Here is a 17,015-nt window from a genome sequence, read left to right on the forward strand (position 1 = left end):
CACGAACAATTCACACCATTCACGCGGCCACCCACGCCACCCCTCTCACTCGTGACTTAATGACAATCGCCGAGCCTACAGTGGCGTTGGCGGTAATTATGAAAATTTCTGTTTCCAAAGTGCCCCCCACTCCCCTGCCAGTGACAACCTGCAGTGACATTAATTTATTGGCGTTACAACCGATATGAATAATGCACCGCGCTTTAATTTTTAAATTAAATATTTCAGCCTTTTTCCGCGGCAGCAGAGTGGCACCACCCGTTGCCATCGGTCTGACCATCGAAGATGAATGGGGCTGGGAATGGGCCATCTCCTGCGGCTTCCAGTGGATGATATGTGTGGCCCTGGGAGGAGACCTCCAGGCAATGCAATGCCCTCCCCCGTTCTATCGTCCAACTAACCAACGGCAGAGTGCTATTCTGGAATGAACCCACTGCGGTTGCTGTTTGTTGTCGACGTTGTACTATACTAGAGATTTATAGGAAAAATAATATTTTCGTAATATTGTCGAAAATTAGTTTCGAAACTGAACATATTAATCGAAGTCGCTCGAGCTTTCCAATGGTTAGTTTCTAAATAAATTCTTCACTAATCTGTTTATGAGGAAAAAAAACACTCCAACTTTTTTGCACATTTGCCTACTTTAAGGTAAATTTGTTTTTCAGTATCTCCTGAAAATATTAATACAATTTTGACAAGTCTTTATCTTAGCTGATTTGGTTATTAAGTACTAGTACTATAAGCATTGTTTTTGTTGGTATTGATTTTATTTGGGGGGAACTTTAACCCTATGGGCCATTCGCTCCTAGTTTTAAGCAAATACTTTCAAAAAGACTTTTTATATTTGTATACACTAATCTAACATTATAACATGGAACTTGCGACAAGATAGAACGACGGTACCGGGCTGCTCATTGCTGGCTTCGTGGCCTTGCAACCTGACCAACCAAAACACTACTGAAACCTTCCTATTTCTCGTCCAGCCGTTCCGAAACGTCCCTTGGGCCAGGGTTGCGATTTGAAGCCCATGCCCCGTACAGTCTCAGATGCATCCGTGCAAAACGATGAGCACCGCAGAATGACGGGTACGAAAAAAAATGCAAACTTTGTTTTGAACCGCTACTTCTGGAGCTTTTTGCCAGCGCGGGTGGAGGGAGCCAGAAGACGTAACACCACAAGCCTCCGTACAAAAGGCTTTAATTCCGCCAGAAATTCTAATTGAAATTCCTCGGATGAAATATTTATGTTCGCCAGCCCCCGGTTCGGATGGGCAATTTTGGGGAGGAAGTTTATCCTGGAGAGCAAAAAAAAGTTGTTGGTTTTGGTTCTCATTCTGCTATCTTTACTCTTTTGTTTGAGTTTGGATCTCGGTTCCTAAACAAAGCGAAATATTCCGTGATCAAGAAGTATGAAGGGATGAGATTTTTAAAATTTAGTTTTTCAAGCACATCTTTCACGCAGTCTTTTGGTTGCACGGTGGGAATGATGGTTTGAAAATGGTGATCAAATTGGTAAATTAATTGTGAGTTTGATTCTGTATCCATTATATAGGGAATAGGGGAGACGATTGGAAGAGCTGCTCATCAATTTACAAAAAAGCAAGTTTAGAAAATAAAAGCGATTTTCTAAAATTTAAAACAAATTTGCGTTTTATTTTATTTTATTTTTTTTTTCAAAATTAAGCAATTTATTCGAGTGACCATGCGCAGCAATTATTTTTATTTATTTCTCTAATGTTCATCAAAACAACGAAGGTATTCGTGGTTTGTCGGCATTCGTACCATAAACAGCAAAAATAAGTTTAGAAATGTATGCGAAAATCTATTGCTTGTTTTTCAAAAATTATGAACCTGTTATTATTATTAAGAGAAAATCATTTTATTTTAACCCAGTGTGCCCAAGAGAGACAAGCTCATCAATCCTGGAAACGTTACCAAAGTTGCTTGCTGGAAGCTGGAAAAGTTTGCTCAACTCGAGTTCGTTTTTTTCTCTCAACACCACTCGCTGCAAGTCCTTTGAATGCTGAGGAGAGATGCTTCCACGCCCACCACCCTTTAACGGATGGGACGTGCAAGATATCGTGTGCTGCACTGCAAAAACATGTGCTGGGAGCGAGCAAGAGCATAGTGTTTTTGCATCGCTTGGAGCTTCTTGTTATATCACATCGTCACCATCAAGTTTGATTTCACATGTTGTACATTAGGGTTATTAGATTTTTTGCCTCTTTTTCCGTCGCAATATGCAAACAACGAGTGGGTCAGCATGAGCTTATCTAGGAAAATCGTACACAGCATGTTGAATTTCCAATGAAAAGTCCCAAATATCTGGCGAAAGAACATTTGCTCATAATTATTTTAAGCACCCTCGGAAAAAGTACACACTCAACACGGAATGCTGCTCTGCTACTCAACGCCGGGGCAGCAATGAGTGCATAAAATTTTCCCATAAATCTTCATAACACTCGACGTACTTGCTCTGTCTCTTGACAATGACGCTTTTGACTCGCGTGCAAATTGCAGGCCATGCCACTCACTTGAGCGTGAATGCAAAATGAAGCAAGGAAATGTACCCGAAATGCCAACCCAACCTACCATTGGCATTCAACGGTAGAAATTCAGCGGGCGCGACAATAAAAAATATATTTTATTGCTGACACTTTACAGCACTTAAAATATTTTTAATCAAAATAAAACGATGTAATAAATTATCATCACAAAAGTGGCGGTTTGTCCTCTGGCCTCAAACGAAGTGAATTTACACCAAATTTTGAAGAGAAAGAAACTTTATTGTTCGTGAGTTTCACTCCACAATACGACAAAAAGTAGGTAGAATTCAATCAATGATAATATTTATATACTTTTATTTGGATACTACTTTGCACACCATCTATGAGCTATCTTTCATCATACATTCGTCCATACAAATCTCCACACAATTTTGTAATGGGGGTATCAACAATAAGCATATAACAAGTTTTTTGGTTAAATTTTGAGAAGAAATTTTCGGATTGATTGATTGCATTCGAAAATGTTGTTGAAACAGGATAAGATAATAAAAAAGGCACATTATGAAAAAGTACCTTTTACGAACTAAACTTTTTTAAACTCATTTTTTTTTCATAAGGGACCATCCATAAACCACGTGGACACATGGGGGGGGGGCGTTTAGCGATTGTCTACGCTCCATACAAAAAGATTTGTTTTGTATGGAAATTGTCCACGACGGGGGGAGGGAAAGGCGTTCGAGATTTCAAAAAAGCGTCCACGTGGTTTATGGATAGTCCCTAAGCAGTAAACGCATCTAATAAAGTGCACTTCTGCACTGTGTTGGGATTAAAAAACTCTTATCGCTGTAACTAACCCAGTGAAGACCAAAATAAACAACCATCTACCGCCGTTTCAACAAGGAACGAACGAAGGAATGTTTATTGTTATTGCAACCCGCTCAGCACACGAAAAGTGTCCGGCGGCGGCATTTGTGGCATGAAAATAGCAAGAAGCCAGGAGACCACTTCGTGCCGGAACCGCCGGAAGATGGTCCTTAGGACAACAACCAGCTGCAGCAGCGCCGAGCTTTGCCCTGCAATGTCGAGCCGAGCAGAGAAAAGACAAAAAGAAAGAGAGCAACGAGAGTGGCTGCATGCTCTTCCCTAAAGTACTTCCTTGGTGCTTCCGGTTTAATGGCTTTTATTGTTTATTTTTCTGTCTTGTGTCTCTTCTCTGTCTAAAATGCTCTTTAATGTTGATTTATCGCGAGCTGTTGGCGGGCTTCGCGATCCTAGGCCCTGAGTGTGGCCTAAGATGATAGAGTTTACTATAAAAGTGTAAGGATATGGATCAGTAGGATTAAATCACAGATAGACAGACATAAATCACTTTTAATATCCATAAATCGAATTATGAATGACGTCCGTAACAACACCGATCAACAAAATTTCTGAGCATGCTCAACGACGGGAAGCATGAACTTTGGGGTCCCCGACCCCGAGGGGCCAAATGGTATTTCTCTAAAGTTTGTATGGAGATTAGCCTTGTTCGATTCTTCTACATATTGCAAGCACCGCCCTAATTCTCCATTCATACTTTGGAGAAAAACCATTCGGCACTGTCTAAAATTTTTTTAAAAAAATGTTACTGTTACTGGCTAAATATTTTAGGTAAAAATAGGTATCGGCTTATATACTTAAAAGTGTATAAGGGATATATAGGAAGTACAGTGAAACCTCGTTTTACGCGGTGCGTTACGTTTTTCTAATTTGTCGATTTCTCTGGAACGACGCAACATTTTTGCAATCTTTTAGAAGCAATTTGTAGGTTTTGTTCAGATCTAAAAAAAAAACTGATAGAAGATTGCAAAAATATTGTATGGTATAAGAGAAATCTATGAAGCAAAAAACGTAACGCCACCACGTAAAAAGAGGTTTCTCTGTATATAAGAAAATACTTTTTTTTTCAAAAAGATCACCAAAAATCACCAAAGGATCAACTCGGATCGTCTTGCACCCTTCGGCAACATTTTAGAGAATTTAATTTCCAACAAGAATCTCACGATTGGACAATTTGGGGCGTGACCCACGCCACCTGGCAGAAAAATACTTAAACTATGTTTTTCTGCATACATTTTTGCTATTTTCCATATAAACTTCAATGATAAATAGTGACCCGTAAACTTAAACCGATTTGGTTCAAAATTTGCCATTACTTATTATTGCCTACAGAATCAAGTCAGAGGGTATCCCTGTAGTAATTTTTTTTATCGTCACCCTACTGCGCGCAGTAATTTTTGTTCATTTTTGTAGTTCGGTGTAATTTATCAAATATAAAACTATTTACATGTATTCAATCATGGAAAGATTATCATAGGGGGTTCGAGGTATTTTGCTCCCTTAAGGTTTGGAGAATGTATTTTGCTCCCCCTGACAAGCATTTTTGTGGAAGATTTAAATTTGATGTTCTATTGCTTTAAACATATGTTTTAAAAAAAACATGTTTAACTCTATTCAAACAACCATACGGGGTCATTGCATCGTTGAGAAAGGCGATGATGAGACTTCTTAAACTCATCCCACCTCTTAAGAAAACTGTATGAAAAATCGATTCCCCTTAAAATCCCGCCATGAGAAAAAATAAATTCTCCGGAACCGGAAACAAAAATTCAACAAGGCCGCAAATAAAAGCATAAAAGTATCATAATCACCACCATCACCGGCAACGGGCGCGTCATCTTGTCACGACAGATGAGGGAAAAGAATCCTGCAACATGTTGAATATTACATTACGATTCTTTTCGCCACGTTTTCCTCGTTCGTTTTCCCTCAGCAGCAAGAGCAGTCAGAGTGGCTGGCAATCGTTAGAGAAGACTTTTCTGTCACTTTTCCTCCTCCAACCAGGACGGCATTATAGTGGGCCGTCTGCTCCTGATTAAACTCAATATTGAGGAAAATTTATGCATTTGGTTAGTTATATTTTTTTTCTATATTTTAGAATTTTGTGGAATAAAAAAAATAGGAAACTTTCATTTGCCAAGATTTTCTTTCATAATTTTGTATATAAATACTTTTATAAAACAAATCATGATAAAGTCCAAAACATACATGTTTATGCAACTGAGTGTAGCTTCTCCATGCACAGGTCGAGGCACATGGCATAGAAAAACTTTTTTGATATAAATTTTGTATTCGTCGTCGCGTCTATCCATAGCCTTTCACTCTCTTGTGCAGAAAAAAATACTAACATTTTTTCATGCCTTTTTTTCCTCTATTTTCCACCATCAGATGGCAACCACGGGCAGCTTCCGCAACACTGCAGCATAAGGAGAGTATCACAACAGTGCACAAATTTCTGAGATCGTGTTTGTTTGTCACACACAAAGGGGCGAACAAAAGGCAAAAATTGCATTCCACATTCCTACGTCAACCCTTAACTCGCTGCTATCCTTAGAGAAGAACCTGCTACTCGGGGAAGGAAAAATGTAAAATAATGCAAAAAACAGCTAAAAGATGACGATAAAACTTCACGAGTGCAAACATAAACATCATCATAAACATCATCACGACGACGGCATCGGTAGAATTAATTTCCAGCACGACAAAGTGAAAAGTGGTGACAGTGTTGAAGTGTTGCCAGCGGTGAGTGTCGTTTCAGCACGACAACCGGAAGAATTTGTGAATAGTGCAACCTGTAGTGACATCGCCAACAGTGATGGCGAGCTGGCCGGAACTTTGGCCACCAGGTTGGGTCACGATGACAAGCCGGGGACACGGGTAGCATCATTCCTTCGCGGGGATAATCTGAAAAATGCTTCCGCACAAACTAGTCCCGAAATCCGGCATCCGCACCAGTGTTACCAGAGTCAACAGAACCACCTCCACAACCAGCAAAGTAGCAGCAGCAGCAGAAGTCGAAGTTGTAGCCATCCGAGTAGTTTTAACTTTAAGTTCTATCGTTATCAATTCCTGCGAGTTATAGTCGTACTGTACATAACACTAGTGGTAGTTGTAGCAAATGGTAAGGCACTGCTTTCAATTTTGTATGACTTTCCCTCAATGTCTCTGGATATCCGTAATAATACAATACAGACCTGACTCGATCCTCGGAAAAAAATTACTTCGGACAATCGAATCAAATATGAGCATGAAGTTATGAAATAATTTGACACCTGTGTTTTGAACCTGTTGTCTTCATAAAGCCATAGCTCAACCAGTTTTTTTACCAAGAAATACATTTTACAATACCTCTGAAACAGATATGAAGAAATACTCAAATGTCATTTGACATCATCGCAGTGATCTTACAGATTTACATGTATGTAACCCCTTAAACATTCTGGCAATCATCATGTTAATATCAGTTCTGATTTTATTAGGGGACACCTTAATATCGTTTGTCGTGTAACACGTATAAAGTTTTTTTTTTTGCAAATTCAAAGTCAAACCAAAGTATGTATTTTTTATCAAGTTGAAAAACAATATTGCTCCTTTTACAAAATTTCGCACAAAGAATAGGTGCTAGCTTTCATAGCTTGATAACTGCAGTATTTTTCAGTAATTGTTCTGAGGATTCATCCCAACACTCAATTCAATTCGCTAATGTTTTTAAAGCTATTGACCACTTACCCAGTTACCGAACAACTGATGTACTAACTTACTCCAAATTTTATCAAACTTATCCACAATATAACCATGATAATGCTAAACCAATACTCCTTATAATTAGAATAATACTAAACCCAAATTCACTTTAACATTTTACTAACTAATCTATACTTGATTCACATCATCCTTATCGGTAAAAATATACAAATGATTCGACACCAATCACCAAAATTCAACTGTTCTGCACCAGGCAAACTATTCAATTTCATTTGATGCAATAAAAATACTCTATTTTTACGACTCTCCAACTTGAGCCGTAATTGCTTTCCCCAAAATTGAAAAAAATCCCTGACAATAGTGGCAGCAATCGAGCACTCTCATGGAGGGCAATATTACACCGACCAACCAACCAACGACAGAACCAAATGTGACCAAATTTAATTAATTACTTCTGATGTAAACGTTTCTCCAACCTGCGTCGTCCGTGGGATATTTCTATTTTCAAACTCACTCCCGCGCTTCGTCACGGGATCTGGAACCCCTTTCACCGCATCATCAACATCACCAACAACAACAACATTCGACCTCCCCTATTCCACAGCCGTGGCAGGATTCGAGCCCGATTTTGTATACCCGTTGGAAAACGTTACGGTAGCAAAAGGTTAGTTTTCAAAGGGGTGTTGATTCTCAAGCCAAATAAATCTGGGCAAACTTTACAATAACTCAAATTCCTTTCCCTTTCCATTCTCAACAGGACGTGACGCGACGTTCACGTGCGTCGTGAATAACCTCGGTGGTTATAGGGTGAGTGGGGAGGCAACTCCGGCCAGGGTATGTATCGGTTCTCTCAATATGGTATAGATTCTTCCTTGATTATGTGGTTGAAACGCACCGTTTCCCCCCTGTGTACTCGGCACAACCTGGCACAACCCGGCACTGTTACTTGCACCTGTGCACCAAAAGCACCCTTCACCTTAGTACAATGCACCAGAGCACCCAAAAATTCACGCAAGTATTTCTCACACAACGACGGGAAAAAGGAAGCAAAACCCACTGTGCGCCTCGCAATAACCCTTCGATCAGTGACCCACCCTGTGAGTCATTGGTCGTTCAAAAAGGGGAGGAGCTGTACCTGTTTCCTATCTCACAATAGATTAGAGCAACAGCACCGCTACAATTGGAAAATAACTCCCTACAAGTAGAGCACAGCACCGTAGCAAGTCGAGACACTAATATCACAGAGTTGCAATAATTTCGTTAGTATATGCACCATAAGAAATAGTTCACTGCACCCTGTTGTTTTATGCACCAGCCAGAACTTCAAAGCACCAACTATCTATCAGTTTTCTAATTGGCAAAAAGGCACCTTCTTCTAATGTTTATACATAAACGAAACAATCAAAAACCGTCTGTCCCACAAATCAAAAAGAATTATGCTGTATTGTTTATCGAACGGTTGTAATTAGCACTGTAAAATTGTCTTTTGTTGTTGAAAAAAAAAACTTCATAACGTAACAAGTTGGACTACAGTTTATAAGTCCAATAAGTGTCACATTATGCACAGTTATCTAATTTACCTGTTGTTCTATGTGTTCAATGGTATCCCGAATAGGGTTCGTTCAAAAATTACGTCCATTAATAGGGGGAGAGGGGGGTCTGAGGTTTGTGACAGCCCATGTTAAAGGTATAGGGAAAGTGCGTGACAGGGGGGAGGGGGGGGGGGGTCCGAAATCATGAAAATCTCTGGACGTAATATTTGAACAAACCCATATACGATGATTAGGCTTAGTGACTTTGAGCTTGAGAGTTTAGGAGCTAATGATTCAAAAAATTGTGTTCAATAAACGGGGGTGAAACGAAACTACAATGTAATTTGGAGCATCAGCTTTTAGCTTAGAGTTTGAGGCACCCTAACAATTTTTGCTCATGTCCTACCTTCTGTATTACCAGGAACTTGCATGGCCCAACTAATGGAACTCAGTCTTCCTTTTGGGAATTTTACAATTTCTGGTCTGTTCCAACAAGAAACAAATACAACAAATAGATGCAAACATTTAAAATAGTGCCATGTCTCACACACATGTACATGGCGCTGTTTGAAAAGTTAGTTTCAACTTTTGTAACATAGCTCTACAAATATGTACACCTGTTCACCACAGATGATTTCACTGAAAATGATCGATTTCAGGAAGAAACAAGATTTCACACGTTTCACGAATGATCATGCCTAACCAAGACCATTGCGTTGATGATTTAGAGACCAGAGATTTTTTTTCATAATCTTTCTCAGAGCAGTGTTGTACCATTGTAATCTTAAAACTACCGCTGACTGCATAGAACAACTGAACCAAAAACATTCTCTAGTATTTCTCATATGAAAACACCTTTATTTTATCGAGCAAACACATTAATATATCATTTAAAATTGCACCATCATAAATTATACTCCCCACCTTCGACCTCAACCCATAAACTTGTAAGTTAAATACGCACATTTCCTGCTGAAACTCATCCACTTTTTCTATCACCAACCCAACAAAATACTGCAAAAATCCTCACCTCACCGACGTTAGTAGCATAGTTTGTTGTGCCTCTAGTCGTAATTTTGTCCGTAGAAGCGCACAAACACACCCGGAGAGCGCGCATAAATAAATCCACTAATAAAATGTATAATTCACTGCACTTTAGCACCGCACCAGCAGCACAGCACCTTACACGCACTGAACGCTTATCTCCCTACCTCTGCAATTCCGAGCGGTTCACAACCGCCAACTCATCCCATTCATCCCCCGAATATTCCACCATTTAATATCAATATTGTATCATCCGGACCCCAATCTCTCCCTTCCGGTAGCACCGCAGCACCGTTTCCGTTCGTTGTGTTTGTATTCCATTCACCACCTCCACCAACATTCCAACTGCAATAATTTATCACATTACGGCGGGACTACTTTTGCAAAATTAAACTCATTTCGGCTGTCTTTTCTCGCCACGACCACGCACAATAATGATCACTCACGTCACGTGGCACACCAACGGCTATGGTACCCAGGTTGCATGGATCAAGGCGGACGCGAAGGCGATTCTCGCGATCCACGAGCACGTGATCACCAACAACGGGCGACTGTCGGTGACGCATAACGACTACAACACCTGGACCCTGGTGATACGCAGCGTCAAGATGGAGGACCGGGGCGTGTACATGTGTCAGGTCAACACCGACCCGATGAAGATGCAGGTTAGTAGGATCTACTAGTAAGCATTTTCCTACGAACGCTTAGGACACAGTTGGGATCACTTTCTCTTGCGAACGAACTATCTTTAGTATTTTACATTTAAAATAACTACCGAGCTTTCTGTAATTAAACAAACTTTTAAAATGCGTGTGTGTGTGTGTTTTTTTTTTCAATATTTGCGATTCATTGTGAACTGTTCCACTTGCCTGACATATAAAATCCTTTGATAGCTAACATAAAAACTTGATTAGTGGATCAACTTCTTTTAAACGAAATTTTATATCCTAAACGTAACACTTGCCACACCGAGCAAAGTTTAATTAAACCCCACTCACGATGTCTTCCATCATTTTCTTCTACTTCTTCTTCTTTCGCCACCACCACCAGACCGCGTTCCTGGAGGTTGTGATTCCACCGGACATAGTGTACGAGGAAACGTCCGGTGACATGATGGTTCCCGAGGGCGGTTCGGCCAAGCTGGTATGCAAAGCACGTGGCTATCCGAAGCCAAAAATCATCTGGCGACGGGAGGACGGCCGGGAGATCATCGCACGGAACGGAACCCACGGCAAGATGAAAGGTTAGGGTACTAAAGCTGTCGGATGGCGTTGCTCATGTTTCAATTTAATCTGGGTGCACTTTCTTCTTCTACTTCTACTTCTTCACACCATAGCCACGGTCGTTGAGGGCGAAATGCTATCACTTACAAAGGTGACACGTTCCGAAATGGGTGCGTACATGTGCATCGCGTCCAACGGTGTGCCCCCGTCCGTGAGCAAACGGATGAAGCTGCAAGTGCACTGTAAGTTTGCTTAATGGTTTCATTGGTCCCTTCTGTCGTCGCTGTCCTGCTGAAGACTCTGTGAGGTGGTGGTTGGTATAAGTTACGAGGATCCGTTTTTAATGGCTCAAAAGTAATTATCTGTTGAGAAATTGATCTAAAGTTTAATGATTATACAAAGCAATAAATTCTTTCAGTATAAAAAATATATAGAACTAAGAATGAGTAATAATTTTGAAGCAATCTTCCACATGTCAAAATTCAACAGTATATCTAGAGCAACACGAGAAAAGGGTGGATAAGCTGTTTGAAAGTTTGAACTGTTTTGCATATTCTCAGACTAATTTTAACTTTTTCATAAAACTAAAAGTGTTAACCCTCTAACTATTGCTTGAAATGAACTCATTCTTCCTGCACAGTATTAAATAGGATATTTTAAGTTTGTAAAAAATGGCAAGGAAAACGTAAAAATCTCGATTTTGCTCTGGGAGGGAAGGGGTTAAACAATAGTTGGACTCTCCAGCAAACTTCCAACTTTGCTGGTTTTGTTAAATAGTAACCTGTTGTCTCGTAATTCACAAAACAGTTCCAGCTGCCAAAATGCTTATGCGCCCTTTTCAAATGTTGCTGCAGATATGTTCACATTAGGGTGCCCAGAAAAATTGACCACCTGCTCCACAACCGATAAACGATTTTTGGGTTATTTTAAGCATCTGTGCCAATTTTGAGCGAAATTGATTGAGATTAAACCATTGATACTCAAGCCTGAAGTTGGCGAAAATAAAGTTTTTCATACAAAAAATACATTTATAAATTTCTAATAACATTTCAGGATCGAGTTAAACATCTTTGGTATGAATTCTAAGAAGTTTTAGGGCAATTAATGTCCAATAAGAATCTCACTTTTAGGAACATTTAGATGGAAGTAGCACACCCTGCAAACAAAAGTGTAAGAAAATTGGGTTTTTCATACATTTTTTTATTTTTTCCAGATATCAATGGGCAAATTTTGACAGATTTGGCTCATATTTGGCAAAGAGTTCTAAAATAGGTCAAGGAACAATATCAAGCTTGTGGAGCGAGGTTTGCATATTCTGGACAACCTAGTTCACATGAGGTGACGATGGCATAAAAAAAAAGAGGCCAGGTCCGAACAGTTTCGGCAAGGGATTTTAATTTATTGGACCAATTATGTTTTTAAAATTTTTAATTAAAATAAGCATCTAAAACCTGGCCCTGATGAAAATTACAGCAAATCAATGTAGATTGGGTTATCATGTAAAACAAAACGCGAGATGTTTTTTTTAGACTGTGACTTTAAACTAAAAGCGCTTCGATTTGGCTCAAAATTTGGTTGGGGGGTTCCTTGGCCAAAATAATTAGACCCATATTTTTTTTTTTGTTTGGCCATTAGGGTGGCCTACGCCGTGTAAGGGTGGTCCGAAAAATGGCAATTTTTGTTGATTTTCACAAAAACCTATTTTTTCAAAAATCATAACTTCGCTTTATTTTAACCGATTTTAGCCGAAATTCGAAGTTGAAATACGCAACTTTTGGTACCCTAACATGTATTGGTCATTACTGAAATTTCCCGTTCTCGCGCGTGGCGCGTCGAAAAACCCGGATCGGAATCCTGTTAATGAATCTCGCCCTGCTTTGGATATGTTATGCAATTGTCCGAGGAATCCGTTAAATATATTTTTAGATATAGGCTCTTTGGTCCAGACACCGTCAAAACCGTCGAATGTTTTCATAAGTTTTTTTTTTCAAATGTTAGGCTAGATTTTTGAAACTCGGCGGAGAAAGACCCACTTAAAAAAACTATTATGGAATCAACTGAATTTAATATAAATTACCCTGGGCTTTGTCATAATGAGTATCATAGGTTTGATGCTTGTTTGGCAAGGAGTATGATTTGATCCGATGAGGAATTAAAATCGAAGTTTTCAGTTGTATTGCTGAAGCTTCCATTTTTACACATGGACACGATTTCATGCTACGAGAACCCAATGTAATCCATCCCATAATATACGGACATTGACGAGAACCCACTTTGACGCAGTCTCAGGGCTTAATCGATGGCCGGTAAGCTGTCATCGAGACAAGGAGGTTCTACGATAGTGGAAATATCACATTTGTGCAATGAACCGCTACATATGTGATTTTTCCCTATCTGGATGTGGGTGTCAGGTTCGGATGCGAGTTTAAAAAAAAAGTTTTTGTGGAATTTAGGATTTTAATACCTTTTTATACTTTGTTTTTAGTTATTTAGAGACAAAATTAGTAATATTTAATTTAGTAATTCTGTCAGAATCGGTGATTTTCATTTGAGTAGCATAAAAACCATTCTGATTTGTCAAAATTTCAATAGAGTCTCGATCAATCAATAGTGAAATGATATCGGACTAAATTCGTTGATCTGTTGAACTAACGGTTGTCGGATTATGATTGTATCGACCATTGTTGCGAATCGAGGATCTACTGGAATTCTGACGTTTCTTTTTCAATTCACGACTTGTAAAATATGAACTGTTAATCAATTTTTTCTGTTTTTTAAAAGAAGCCAGACAGGTTTTAAAAGAAACGTACTAGAATGTTTGGCTATTAATTAAAATTTCGGGGATTTAAGATAAGAGTAGCTTTCGGATAGTCTACTTAAAATCTTGTATTATTCAAGTTAGAATCAAGTTAATTCAAGTTAGGTAATCCGCAAATGAATATTTGGACTTATATGAATAATTGAACATTTTGGACTTATAAATAACACACAACTGTGCATTTATTCTAGAGTCAGATCCATACAGCGTCAGTGTTTATTTGGTCGAAGTGTACTAATTCATTGGCAGATCTGATTCTAGTTGTAATGTACGACAAGACTACTGACGGACGTGACAGGACGAGGGCCCAGTTTAGAGGTTTCGACATCAACGATGTGCGGCTGGATCACCCTCCCATAAAAACTGAATTTAATAGAAATTAAATTGAAAGAATGTAAAAAAAATGTTCGCTATACAGCATTGCCTTGGCGTTCTCGATAGTGAGATTCCTACTCGAAACTAGGTGTCCGAAGGCTTGATTGTTGAGACAATTGCAAACCTCTTTTTACACCTTAGCTTCCATCCACTCCGGGATTCGAACTATCTGCCTTTGGATTGTGAGTTCAACTGCCTACTAGCGACTTCACCGAGACAGGACCTAGGGAGACGACTAATACACCTGGACTGAGCTAACGACCTAACCTCTAGGTTAGACCGGGGCCAACATTTACTTCACCGTCCGATGGAAGGCATGATCAGACAAATCTAGTCACGAAAAATTCCACCGGGACCGACTGGGTGAGAGGCAACCACGCTTACCCCTACACCACGGGTTCCGGCCAGAATATACGATAGCAAAATTAAATTTTTAATATCAAAACTTATCTAACAATTGTTTTTAATACAAAAAATCGTGATCTTACCTTAACATTCAGAGAACACCACCACCATCGTTCCAGTGTTCCGTTTCCCACGTGGCACTGATTCGCACACGCCAAAGTGAATGCGGCACGGAGACAGTGAAATTCCAATTTAATTCCATTCACACTTACGTCGTTCTGAGGAATCTACCAACCGGGTGGGACCTTCTGGCACCAACGGCCACATTGCACTCACCACTGCTGATGGAGGGGTGGGATCAGAATGTGAAAAGGTGCTTTGCTACAAAAAACCCAACTTTCATCAAGCCCTTCAGAAAGTTGCGCAACCCTTCCGGCGACTTTGAGGGGGTTGGGAGGAGCAGGGGGTGTTAGAAGGGCTTTGTCGACGACAGCTAAAGTCGTCTGCCAGGCCCGACAAACCATATAGCAGAGCAGCATACCTCTACATAATACATTGTAAGTGCTGCACAGATGAGCTGTTGGGCACACAATTTCCATACAAATGGTGGGTGGTATTGCTAAACGTGCGGTACGAGCGAGCATCACGAAGCGTGTCCGGAATATATGGGTTAAAATTAATTTAAAGTGGAACGAAACAGTTGTGGGATGGCCCCGGACCCTTGTCAACTTGGGAAATGCTAGACACTCTAGGACTCTCTCTAACACTGTCGAAACTAATAGTACTCCACTAGAAACAAACTACTTTAAGTTGTTTGAAAAGTGTGCTCCTATTTTTCAAATGAAGTTAATATTTCAAGTGTTTCTTTTTCACAACCAAAAGGACCCGTTTGTCATTTCGCCATTATTTATTAACTGCAAAAAAATAAACCGTACAATCCCATAGTCTCTTTCACAAATTACTCCTAATTTGCAATTTATCTCTCTGCTCCTGCTCCTGAATCCCATTCGCAGTGTAGAAGCAGGAAAAGGTGTCGACAAGCCGACCTATGGCAGCATAATTATTATTCATGCAAACATCGTACCACCGACAACGACGACGACGACCTGGGGCCAAAGTCAGTATCACGAGCCGGGACCACTTAGTTTGGAAGAGAGTATCGTTATCATATCACTTTCCACCCCGAACCCCGAAAGTGTACGAGAGTTTTGGCTCGTGCTGCCTGCCGTCATCTGAATAGGCTCCGTTTTATGAATGCTAATAACTTCCACCCCCGTCCGGAACTATCTGCAGCCGGATCTGGTCTTAAATGTTTAACATTTTCACATGAGCTGCAGTTTGTCACCACTTCCGCTCAGCTGGGTTGCCAGCTGATGAAACTGGATTGAGAGACAATTCGTTTTTTTAATAGGTTCAATTAAAAAAAACTAGAACTGCATTCTGTCAACTAAACCATTTTTGAGTAGTGTTGGAGTACATATTCCATATTTAAACATTTTCACAAGAAAATCCCATTTTGTTTGATTTTGTTTTCTTTTAATATTCCGGTTATATAAAAACCGGACTCATATTCAACAAGTATTCCAAAAAACATGTTTCAATGTTAGGAACAAATCAAGGCAATTCCCCAATAGAATAAAATATCAGCAATTTGGGGTTTAATATCGGCAGCCAAAACTAAACACCGTAATCTGGGGTGAATCGGGACTACAGTCTGAATAGGGACAGCAGTTTTTAGAGCACTTAAAGCATTTGAATTTGGAAATGGATGTACACATTTTGTTGGCCTGAGTCTGTTCTAACCGAAACCAACCAGAAAAATCAAAATACTGTGCTCCAACATGGTTAAAACTGCTGTCCCAATTCGTCCCATGTGTCCCGACTGACCCCAGTTTACGGCACTATTTTAGTGAAATTCAATTTATGTTTATTTGCACCGTCTTCGACTGAGGTCGCACAGACTGAATAACTTAAAACTAACATAAAAATAAACATGTTCTAACACAGGAATACATAAAATACGTCACAGTTGAAGGGTACGAATTCTACATTTAAAACGTTCTCTAGCCATTCCAGGTTCAAACTCGTTCGAAACACTGTTGAAGATGCGACAGCAACGGTCGATGGGTCGGTTGTAACCATAGAGCGTACGGTGGAAGGGAATCCTTAGTAGGGGCTGGTTCCTCAGCACTCGTACTGGCCTGTGCACGTTGATTTCTTCTCGCAGCTGGGAGCAATCGATGCGGCCCGTCAGAAGATCGAAAACAAACATCCGTTGACGGAAAGTTCGTCGCTGTTCGAGAGACTCCATGCCGAGCAGAGCACACCTGTCACTGTAGCTTGTTTGCCATACACCGTTCCTCCAGGGTAGACGGCGCAGGGCGTACAGAGTAAAGCGACGCTGAACTTTCTCAATCCGGTCCCGTTGATTAGCATGGTGAGGTGCCCAAACCTGCACTGCATACTCCAGGGTGCTTCTGACCAAACTGACGAAGAGAGTTTTGAGGGCGTGGATATTCTCGAAGTCAGCAGTGTTGCGTCGAAGAAACCCCAGCATCGCAAATGCTTTGGCTGTAGTAGCGGCGACG

At 40.1% G+C, this 17,015-nt stretch overlaps 1 protein-coding gene across 4 annotated transcripts in view; it reads left to right on the forward strand.

Moving 5' to 3' along the window:
• Positions 1 to 17,015, forward strand: part of LOC120420403 (hemicentin-2-like) — a 72,522-nt gene that overhangs the window by 31,211 nt on the left and 24,296 nt on the right. For 2 of the 4 annotated variants that reach the window (XM_039583412.2, XM_039583413.2), the window contains exons 2-7: positions 5,774 to 6,506; positions 7,695 to 7,754; positions 7,848 to 7,924; positions 10,146 to 10,331; positions 10,717 to 10,909; positions 11,003 to 11,131. In XM_039583412.2, coding sequence (XP_039439346.1) covers positions 5,999 to 6,506; positions 7,695 to 7,754; positions 7,848 to 7,924; positions 10,146 to 10,331; positions 10,717 to 10,909; positions 11,003 to 11,131 — 1,153 coding nt within the window. In that variant the 5' untranslated portion in view covers positions 5,774 to 5,998. The remainder of the gene's footprint in view (positions 1 to 5,773; positions 6,507 to 7,694; positions 7,755 to 7,847; positions 7,925 to 10,145; positions 10,332 to 10,716; positions 10,910 to 11,002; positions 11,132 to 17,015) is intronic. The other 2 variants (XM_039583414.2, XM_039583415.2) reach the window with 1 other exon arrangement.

Source organism: Culex pipiens, chromosome 1, assembly GCF_016801865.2.
Source record: "Culex pipiens pallens isolate TS chromosome 1, TS_CPP_V2, whole genome shotgun sequence".
Classification (NCBI taxonomy): domain Eukaryota; kingdom Metazoa; phylum Arthropoda; class Insecta; order Diptera; family Culicidae; genus Culex; species Culex pipiens.